This window comes from Lygodium microphyllum, chromosome 30 (genome assembly GCF_053477565.2).
Source record: "Lygodium microphyllum isolate KBCC chromosome 30, Lygodium_microphyllum_v1.1.10, whole genome shotgun sequence".
NCBI classification, from domain to species: domain Eukaryota; kingdom Viridiplantae; phylum Streptophyta; class Polypodiopsida; order Schizaeales; family Lygodiaceae; genus Lygodium; species Lygodium microphyllum.
Genome location: NC_141164.1, coordinates 35,261,818 through 35,272,595, shown reverse-complemented (window position 1 = coordinate 35,272,595; position 10,778 = coordinate 35,261,818). Strand labels below are relative to the sequence as shown.

Here is a 10,778-nt window from a genome sequence, read left to right as displayed (position 1 = left end):
TATTGGCATCTATTTGCGCGGATATATAGATGCAAAATTCGTGTCTATTTACACGCACGTTTACATGCACTTATAGACACGCCTGACTTTGCGCGTCTATGCCTCGTTTCTGTTGTAGTGACTCTCCGTATCCTGGAAAGTCATGCATGGTCCACAACAACGTGGCCTTCAATGTGAAATCTCTAGAGGATGCAGATGCACTTGTATCTTACATCTCAATACGTTCCCATAACATTTCTAACTCTTCAATCAAAGGCTCTAAGTAAATGTCCATGTTTTTTACCTTGTGCTTTCCAGGAATCAGAAGGGACAACATTACATGTCCCTTTTTAATTGCCATGGATAGAGGAATATTATAGTTCACCAATACCACTGACCATACACTGTATGATGTGCTTTTGATGCCAAATGGATTGATTCCATCCATACCTAAACCAAATATCAAATTTCTTGGCTCTTCTTTGAAAACGGGCTACAAATTATTTATATGTTGCCATGCTGGTGTGTCTGCAGGGATCCTCCATTTTCCATCACTTGAACGATGACTAGCATGACATGACATGAGCTTTCCAATAGACTTACACTTGAACATAAGTTTTATACGTGGAACAATCGAAAAATGTCGCAAAACCTTACGAGGCACATCCATTGACTTCATCTCCACTTCGTATCTTGATTCGCTACAAACAGGACACTCTCGTGCGAACTCATGAATCCCACGAAATAAGACACAATCATTGACACATGCATGGATCTTGACATAATTGAGACCTCCTAGAGATGTCAAGTAATATCTTGCTTGCTCTCTCTTAGTTGGCAATTTATTTCCTTTTGGAAGCATTTGTGATAATAACCTACATATATTTTTAAAAGTGAGTTAAAAAACCACAAACATATATTTTTGTCTGATTTTAAAATAGAACAATTAATATTATGATTCATAAGCCAAACTCAATTGATACCTACTTCAATAACGCATCCAAATTGACATTACTCCATCCATAAATTATTTGCAAGTTAAGTATCTCGAGGGATGCACAAAGAACGGAGTACGTACAACCTTCATACAACGGAGTAGATGATGCTACATATAGTGGATCATCTGGCTTCGTAGAGTGACCTTCTCCCTGAACCGGTTGCGAAAATAGATGGTGTACCATGTTGTCCAAAATCTCATCCTCTACAACTTGATGGGGCATTTCATGAGGGCTACTATCATAGTCGTCAGTCTCTACTCTTCTTGAAGACTCTGCCTCCTTGCATCGACGTTTTGCAGCCTCTCGACGCCAGGGAGGGAGCATCTGAGGATGTGCCACCGCATCCTGCTCAACCACAAAAGGGAGTTTCATGTACGTTGATATATAATTCCCGTAACATAGACTAGCAATCTTAGTGGTAAAAAAAAACAATGAATACCGGTGATTTTTCTCAGTCCCATTCTCCATACAAGCTGAGGTGTGACATTGCAATTCGACATGCTCGAAAAATACACCCTCGACAACGATCACACATGCATTTAATTTTTCATCGTAGCCATGCATCTCAATTATGAAGACGCAATGTTTCATCCTCACTTGAGGATGTGCTCATTGACTCATCAACATGCACCGCATTAGGTGATGACGACGACATGATTCAACCTAATTCATGACAACATAAAAATATTTATCATTCATATGTTTACATAAAAACTTAAAGCTAGTGTATTAAATATTCTAAGATCTCAATTTTAAATACAAAAAAATCATCATAAATACATTAAAACTTATGATAAGAATTCACTATCAAAACTTATCTTAAAAATAAAAAATTATGATAAAGCGTCTATATTAGCATCTATTTGCGCATCTATGTTCGCATCTATACTCGTGTCTACATGAACAATAGACGCGCATATACACACCAAAATAGACGCACACGTCAAAATTCAAACCATACTTAAATCATTTCTTTTTAAACTGCGCCTTTCCTTTCCTGCATTTTTTGCGGTTCTGAAGCTTGAGTTTAGCCGACATGCAGTCTCTTCATGCCTCACCTCCTCATGACTCACCTCTTCTTTCATTTCAAACACACAAGAAGGGAAAAAGGAAAGCCAAGGAGAGGAAGAAAGAGAGAAGAAGAGAGAGGAGAACAAGAAGAAGCAGCAAGCAAGCATCAAGGGAGGGTAACTTACCAAGGAGAGGAAGAAGGAGAAGGAAGAAGCGCCACCACCCACCACACCAAACACCCAAGGTGAGTCTCTCTCTCTCTGTCTCTGTCTCTCTCTCTCTTTGTCTCTCTCTTTCTTTCTCTGCTCTGTCTGTGTATTAGGATTTCTGATTCCATTATGTATTGCATTTTGTAAATCATCAATGGCGGTCGTCGGACTAAAATCAGCCGACTGAGTGCGTCTGCTAGCGCGTCTACATTTCAGTGTAGATACAAAAAAATGTTTCCTCTCATTGCGTCTGAGGACGTGTCTTAGAGCACGTATACTGGCGTGTGTGCTCTGCAGTCTACATGCGATGATACACACGCACGCAGATTGACCTGGTATATGCGTCTGACAGCGCGTCTATACTGCATCTCAGATGCGAATGTAGACGCGCTGAACAGAGGGTTGACTTTAGGAGCACGTCTGAGAGCGCATCTAACCTGCAATTGAGACGCGGTTATACACGCGGCAGCTCTCCTAACTCTGATAAAAAACAATATATTTTTGCAATGATGAATGTTACCAATCCCATATTTGTGTTTATCAGTTTTCTTGTTTATGAGAAGCATTAGCACTTAAGTTTTATGCTCAATGTCTAAAGAAAGCTCTTTGAAAATATAGGTAATATATGATTTTTTGTATGCAAACAAATTTATATTTTTCTTGTGTAGGTAATATATGATTTTTTGTATGCAAACAAATTTATCTTTTTCATGTGTTTTTTTTGCAGATGTCGTATCCTAGTTCATCTAGCAATGACCCGGATTTGGATCGCATGAATGATACATTGGCCTCGTTTGGCAAGGGGCTCAATGCATTTTTTGGAGGTTTTCCTAGTAGGAAAGACTTCATGGGAGAGATGACCAGACACCTTGGCCACTCTCCCACAGCGGACGAGGTGTTCAGTGTCATGTCTGGATAGCCTCTGACGTCTTTGCCTAGCACTACTTTCCAAACTCCAATTGCAGGTACTCCACATGCAGGTACTCCATATGCAGGTACGAGGCTTGTGTGGGGGTTGCCTAGGAGGTGGCGAGCGACTAGTAGATCATGTAGAGGAGCTTGTACGCCAGTACTATAGAGTTACAGATACTGGTGGCATCTTCCATGATGATGAAGGAAGGGATGTAATGGCGTACATGAGGAGCGTCGTGTATGCGACGTATAAAGATTGTTTCATTGCCTTCAAAAATCAGAAAAGTGGCTTGTGGTAGGAGGTGTTGAGGGCAGTCCATAGGAGGTACCCAAATCCTGAGGGTCAGGGATTCTCGGATGATTGGGGATGCACAAAAGTGAGGGATTTGCTTCACAACAAAAAATCCCACCTCATGACACGCACCAGGGACTCACTACGGAGGCAGGAGGAGGGGTGTGGAGCCTATAGCCAACCACCTATATGCCACTGCATAGAGTGGAAGAAAGCCAAGAAGAAAGCAGCAGAGAAAGTGAAGAGTCGCCAGCACGCAGAGGCGCGACAGATCCAAATGGAAACCATGGGATCGTCGCATTACGGATGAGGTGGTAGAGAGTCGTGGGAGGCAGAGTTTGTAAGTATATTTTGATTTCTAGTTTTTTAAAATTTATATTTCTTTCAATTATTTATATAATTTGTTCTAATATATTGTGTCTCATAATTGCTTGTATATATCATAATTGTTTTGTAGACTACTATCATTGGTAGGATACCTACTCCTAGAGGGGTAGGTTACCATCGAGGCCATAACCGCGCAACCACATGGCTTCACTTCTATGAGGAGGGTCTCATCACTGAGGACCAATACAACCGGGCTATGAGGATTCGACAGCCAGAGGAGGTATGTTTTTCTTACTTTTCTATTAAAAGTATAGCTAATTATAACTTTTTCTCCACCATGTCTACGTAAGCAACCTTGATCTTTTGTGTGTGTAGGCGAATCCAGATGTGGAGCATAGCGAGGAGGGGGATAGCGACGCTAGTAGCCATGGTGGTACTAGCGAAGATGTTTCTTCTTCAGATTCGTAGAGAAGCACCATACCTCCTCTATGGCCTTGTTTTCTTGTATATGTATGATCCATCTTTGAGCCTACTGCTTGCAGCCACGCTTTAGGTCGCAAGCACTTAAACTTTCCATGTAAATGCTTTTAATCTATAATGAATACATGACTTTTATTTTCAATTCTCGTGCTTTTAGATCCATTGTCTTTTTCCCAAATGCACAATCTGATGTATGGGAGGGGGAAAAAAAAATGCTCTTTAGTTTTTTTTTTCCAATTCTGTTTTGCGCGTTTATTCGCGCGTCTAAATTGCAGAAAATGCGCGTTTATAAGCGCATCTACAATGCAGAGTACACGCGCTAGATAATTCAAATTTTAAAAAGAAATTAAATATATTTTTAAACAAAATGAGATTTCTTGTTTTCCATTCGCATCTACGGGTGCTTGTAAAAGCACGTCTATAAGCGTGTCTATATGCCCATCTAACTGCCAAATAGACGCGCTAATAGACGCACAAAATGAATTAAATAAATAGCAATTTTGGTTTATTATGCGCTTGTATTCACATGTCTATATGTCCGTCTATCGCGCTTCTATTTTTGCGTGTAAATTCGTTCATACATGCGATTATAGACGTGACATGGTAGACGCGCAAATAGACGGGCGGATAGATGCACCTATAAGATTTTCTCTATATTCAAAAATTGTGTTTAAAAGTGCGTCTATGAGGCCTTTTTGTTGTAGTACTAATTACTATATAGGTTGCCTTTCCAAGTTCCACTTTGAAACATGGGTTAAGATTTAGCCATATGGCCAAATCTTTACCCCTTATTTGAAGGTGGGACTTGGGAGGTTCTCAAATTCTCTAATATGGTGTTCTAGGCTATATAAGGTATAAGAGATGTAGTTTATGGCATGCAGACTTAATAAAGAACTAACTTTTCACCTTCTCCTTCAGCTTTCATGTCTTCCTCTGCCTTCTCTCTCCTATTCTTGGCATTCTTTCTCTTCTCCCTATCTTTCTCTCTCTCCTCTTAATCTTTCTCTCTCCTCTTCTTCCTCTCTTTCTCTTTATTATGCTTAGTCTCATCTCTCCTCTCAACCTCTTTCGTTACAACATTAGGGATAGGCCTCTCAATTCATAGGGGTATGATTGCACCCAATTTGTGTGGTACTCTTCTTGTGCTATGTGAGGAATCTAGATGTAGACCATACATGACTTTCTTGGGCATGGAGATTACTTATCTATAGATCACATGTTGTATCAATCCTTGAATAGTTAACATTGTTACATGAATATGCAAAAAATTATTCAATGATGCAACATCAAGAAAATGCAGCTTGCATGTATATACACATGTTAATAAATGCTACAATAATAATTTTATGAAGGGCAGAAAAGTGGTTGCAAAGTGAATTTGGGATGAGGCAAATGAGCCAAACAAAAGGAACTGCAACAAGTCATGCTTTTGAGTGGCTCCAAGTAGGCTAGAGAACACCTTATATAGAGAAGATGAGACACTTGGTATGATCTATGATATTCAATATGGATCACGTTGTTGAATAGTTCCAAGTAGGCTAGAGAACTCTCCTCCTTATAGAGAAGCTCCAATTAGGTTTGTATAAGTCATCCAAAGCGCTAGGATAAGAGTGAAGAAAATGAGCATAAATATGAGTAATGCAAGAAAAGGAATGCATTGACACTAATATTTAGTTGGAATGGCAGCGGCGACGGTCGATGGGAGGTGGACAGGGGTGAGAATGAGGGGGTAGCCATGAAGGGGCATGGGGGTGGGATTCATGGAGATGGGCTCCTTGGGGTTGGCCAACGTCCATTTGCATGACAGAACCAGGCGGTGCAAGTAGGTCAGCATGGTCACACGAGCAAAGTCGATACCCATGCACGTGTGGCCTCCCCCGTTAAACGGCAGGTACGTGTAAGGCTCCAGCTTGCCTTCGAAGCGCGACGGATTGAACACGTGCGGATCCGGGAAGTATTTAGGGTCCATGTTACAGTCGGCTAGGTTCAGTAGGATCTATACGTCAATAGAAACAATGGGTTATGATCCTTTAGAACAAATCATAAAAGGACTATCGCAGTAGACATCATCCCATAATCATGAAGTTTATTCTGAAGTAACAAACAATCCATGCATCCATGCACAAAACTACGATTATTCATTAATCCTATGGAGATTAATTACCATATACCTTCCAGCCGCGCGGTATCAAGAAGCCTTGATACTGGAAGTCCTGAATGGCCTCCTTGTAGCCCCAAGGGATCATCGGCTGCATCCGCAGGCTCTCCTGCACCACTCGCCACGTGTACTTCATGTTCTGTATATCCTCCCATGTGAGCTCGTATGAATCGGATTCCTGGTCTTTAACCTTCGCGTTGCGGATAGTCACATGCTCTGCCGCAAGCATAAACATGTTACAGGCATTGAAATCATATTCAATTACGCCTTTCCACAACCCGGTCAAATCGGTTCAATTACGCATCGTTAGGAATGTCGCTATGCTTCAAAGTTGAAACATTATATGTCAGAGAAAATAAAAAACATTATATCGCTACCGACGTTATGTCCTCTAACTGTTGAATCAGAAAAAAAAAATTAAAACCATAGAAATACGTGCCACGTGGTGGTCTGTCAAGGTGTAGCAGAATCCAGATTCCAGATACAGACAGAACTGTATGAGGTACTAAGAGAAGCTTTTTTTATGGTCGCGATAGAGTGTGAGAGGCTATGCACTTATGCAGTTCCTGTACGAAGGTGCTGTCTACACGAGGGATCCTTCGGATACCTACAGGCATCTAGATGCAGCTTTCGATCGAGTTGGACTATCTAGTAGCTGGCGCGCAACCGTAGTCGAGTTGGACTATCTAGTAGCTGGTGGCCAACCCTACGGTTCAACGCATCGCGTCAGAGAAGAGAGAGAGAGAGAGAGAGAGAGAGTGTGTGTGTGTCTCTCCGTCTGTCGTTTTATAATACCTTGCAGGACCTCTTCGTAGACGTCGGGGTGCCGGGAGATGAAAGCGCACGTCATAGTCAGGGTGGCAGTGGTCGTGTCATGGCCGGCGAACAGCAAAGTGATAAGGTTATCGATCAGCTCTTCATCGCTGAGGGGCTCGCCGTCCTCGTCCCGGGCGGCCACCAGGACGGACACCAGACTACTCCCGACCGCGGATCGATCCCCGCCGTCCTCGCCATCGCCCCGGCCAGGCGTCGCAGATCCGCGCCGCCTCTCCTCCTGCACCATGGCCAAGGACAGCCTCGCGAGCTCCCGGCGCGCCACGAATCCTTCGTAGTAGGCCGCCCCGGGCACGTACACGGGCAGCGTCATGAATCCCGCGACAAAGGCCTTGAAGAGCTGCCCGATGCGGGCGGTCGAGCGCGGGTCTTCCTGCTTGCCGAACAGAAGCACGCAGGCCACGTCGAGCATGTGCGTCTTGATTACATGGTATAAGGACTCGACACGTGCGCTCCCGCGGAAGTGGCGATCCACGTGGCGCCGTGTGAGGAGGTCGGCCTGTGCCACGGCCCCACGCCGTAGGGCCTGCGGGGAGAGGCACGTTCCTACAAGGCGGCGCAGGCGGCGGTGCTGCGCGCCTGTCTGGGCCACCAGGCTGGTCCCGCCGAGGAGCTTCTGGATGGGGGCCGGCCATGCGTCGCGCACCAGCTTGCCCTCGTTGGCGAACACGAAGCGGCAGGCGTCGGCGCCGGCGAAGACCACCGTGGGCTGCAGGAAGAGAGACGTCCGGATCACCGGCGCACCGCCGTGCCTGGCCTTCCGGGTCGTGATGAAGTCCTGGGTCCGATTCGCCTTCATGAGCTTCATGAAGTCGATCGTCTCCCCTATCAGAGGCAGGCCCGACGACCCCGGCGGCATTAGGGCTCGCCGCCTCCTCAATAGCACGACCAACTGTTGCAGATACACCATCACCAAGCTTACGATCAGGAGAACCGCCAGCAGTGCGAAGTCGGCTTTGCCTATATCCATCCTAGACATCCTTCTTTTTCTCCTTCTGCTCAGCTGCTTGTGCTTCTCCTCCTTCAGCTAGTGAGCTTATTCGCCTTCTTGCTCTACCGGTCCTAGTGAGTTTCTTCTTCTTCTCCTTGTTCTAGTGGTTCTAGTATAATGACCTTGTTCGCCAATCGACAGCTTCTCACTGACCTTGCAATACCGGTCTCTCTTCTTATTCTTCTCCTCTTTCGCCTGCTCAGGAAGCGTCTTCTAGTTGCTGCGTCCTCTCCTCCTTGAGAGTTGAGAACCCTCGACTGACACTTCCCTTATAATGGGAGGCACAGGTCAACTGGCATAATTACTGAGAGCACCTCATTGACTGACTTAAACACGGTCAGCATTATCAAACCGCAAGTTGGTAGATTATGCCAGCTGGGCGTGCGCCGTGCACAGATGAGTCTTCCAATCCAAAGGTTCTTCTACATGTGAAAGACATGTAGCAAATTGCAATAACTACTCTCGTCTTGGATAGTGTTATGTAACATGAACGTTATTGTGGATTTTGAAACTTGAAGAAGGTCACGACTCACGACTCATTACTCTCTTCCCATTGAGTTGACTCTATTTTCACGGATAATTTATTTTGACCCTTCCTAAGGACAAAGACACCTTCGAAGATAAGCCTTGTTTCTACTTGGCGTATTGACAACCAATCGTCAATCACTTATCACTTGTGAACTAAACCTTACGAGGGGAATGTGATTCTTAGATTGACGTTCCTTCCCCATGAAAGGCAAACGATACAATGTCACCAAGCATGTGAAATGGCACGCTATTACAGCTACACTCCGTGTGCACAAAGGTGCTGTGTTCAAGCCTCAAGGGAGCCCTACGACCACATGTTCTACTCTACTTTTGCAATGAACTTCTTGTCAATTTCATGTACTATGTTCAAGCCCCTAGGGCTCTCCTCTACTTTGATAGCTAGCATTTTGTCAACTTGAGGGCTACAATTGTAATAGCCCTGCTTTTTTAAATCTTTTCAGCATGACAATGGTGGCTGGCCTATTTGATATCATGGTCTCATGGTAAACAAATTGATGACTCAGCAATCCTTTCCATCAACTCTAAAATGATGTGCAAGTGAATGCAAGCAATATGTTTAATCTAGTAATACTTGCTCACATGTCCTATTATCTTACAAAGTAATAAGCCCCATATTCATTTACATGACCTTTAAACCCTCAATCTAAATTCATTAGACTATTAAAAATGAACATTCCAAATATTAGTAAGAATGAAAACATTGCCACATGTGGTACATAGCTAATGGGCTCTCATGCTCGAATGAACCTTACTAGTAAAGGAACTTTTTTCTAGGAGACTTCCATAGTTGTCTTCCATGACTAGTAAGGTTTGACTTGGAGCTATGGGTATCTATTATTAGAGGTGTTCTAGGGTTTTGACTGAATGCGAAGGCCATGGTTGGTGCAAATGTTTGAGATTTTCTATATTGGTAGTGGAAGTAGGCATATCATCACGAGTTGTATGTGATAGCGTAGAAGATCAGACGTCATGCCTATGGGGCTAGTTTAAATCATGTTAGAAAGCTTGATGACCTAGTGGTAGCCCACTCTTTTAAATATGATGGATTCCTATGGTAGTATTCCATTGTGGCAAGCATATCATATACCTTGGATTGAGGTAGATTTGATGACATGGTGGGATGTTAACATGAGAGTGCAATGTAAAATTAGCACCATTTAAAGAACGTACTAAACAAGGTAGTGGAAAAGTAGCTACTTGTTAGCTTGCTTTAAACAAGGAAAATAAAGAGAGAAATATGATCGTTTTTGAGATAGTAATGATGTCAACAATACAGCTAGAAAGTAAAAGTGATCAAGTGGATTGGAAGGCAATGACTATAGCATGCTCTTTCAATTGTGGAAGAGGTGAGAAAGCTAGGCTCAACTAGGTGGTATCAATGTTGAAGACAAGACTATAAACACTGTGGTGGAGGTACTAAGTATGATTACAGGCCAAGGTAGTGAATTGTGAGAAGTTGAAGTTGAACTGGTGTTGTTCTAAAGAAGGCAACAAATTTTGTGGAGTTAATAGAGTATGAGAGAGATTATATAGGCTTGTATCAAAGGCCCAACACAACTATGAGTATGTATGTGGAAGTATGGAGATTGCTCATGGATTTGGGAGTTTTCCTTGAGGATTGTGAGACTTCAGAATTGAGATCTCTTTGAAAAGTTGTCGATGGTTTTTACTTGTCCACTTGCTATGGAGTTAGAGGATCATGATGTGGATGCTCTTAGTGTGCTTGGGTTGGTGGAGCATTTGATTTCTCATTAGAAACAATTTAGATTTAAAAATGGGCCCATAAAAATAATATAGTTTAAGATGTGAGCCTTTTGGATTGTCCAATAGGAGGAAGGCTAGATGTTGACATCCATGGAGGGTGAATCTTCTCTCTCCAAATCTTTGGTTTTTTATTTAAAAAGAGGTAGTGGGGGATTTTAAAAAGGGGTGAATAAATAATACACAAAATTTGAGTTTCTCTAACCTTATATTTATCCCCCTTTTTTGAAAAATTTTCAATTCTTTTTTTTTTCTCTCATGAAATCAATTTGACCCA

The 10,778-nt window shown here is 42.9% G+C and overlaps 1 protein-coding gene across 1 annotated transcript; it reads right to left on the bottom strand.

Annotated features, from left to right (window-relative positions):
- Positions 1-5,508: 5,508 nt before the first annotated feature.
- Positions 5,509-8,470, bottom strand: LOC148009725 (cytochrome P450 716B2-like). Its single transcript, XM_087673392.1, has 3 exons — positions 7,162-8,470; positions 6,380-6,582; positions 5,509-6,204 (listed from the first exon to the last, which is right to left on the bottom strand). The coding sequence occupies exons 1-3, from the start codon at positions 8,177-8,179 to the stop codon at positions 5,872-5,874; spliced, it is 1,554 nt and encodes a 517-aa protein (XP_087529518.1). The 5' UTR covers positions 8,180-8,470; the 3' UTR covers positions 5,509-5,871.
- Between the last annotated feature and the right edge of the window lie 2,308 nt (positions 8,471-10,778).

Bases quoted from the DNA above. Each gene is read 5' to 3' on its own strand.
- LOC148009725 (XM_087673392.1), bottom strand. From the start codon at position 8,179: ATGTCTAGGATGGATATAGGCAAAGCCGACTTCGCACTGCTGGCGGTT. The intron at 6,583-7,161 runs GTATTATAAAAC...TGCTTGCGGCAG, and splicing joins CTACGAAGAGGTCCTGCAAG to AGCATGTGACTATCCGCAAC. The intron at 6,205-6,379 runs GTATATGGTAAT...ATTGACGTATAG, and splicing joins TGATACCGCGCGGCTGGAAG to ATCCTACTGAACCTAGCCGA.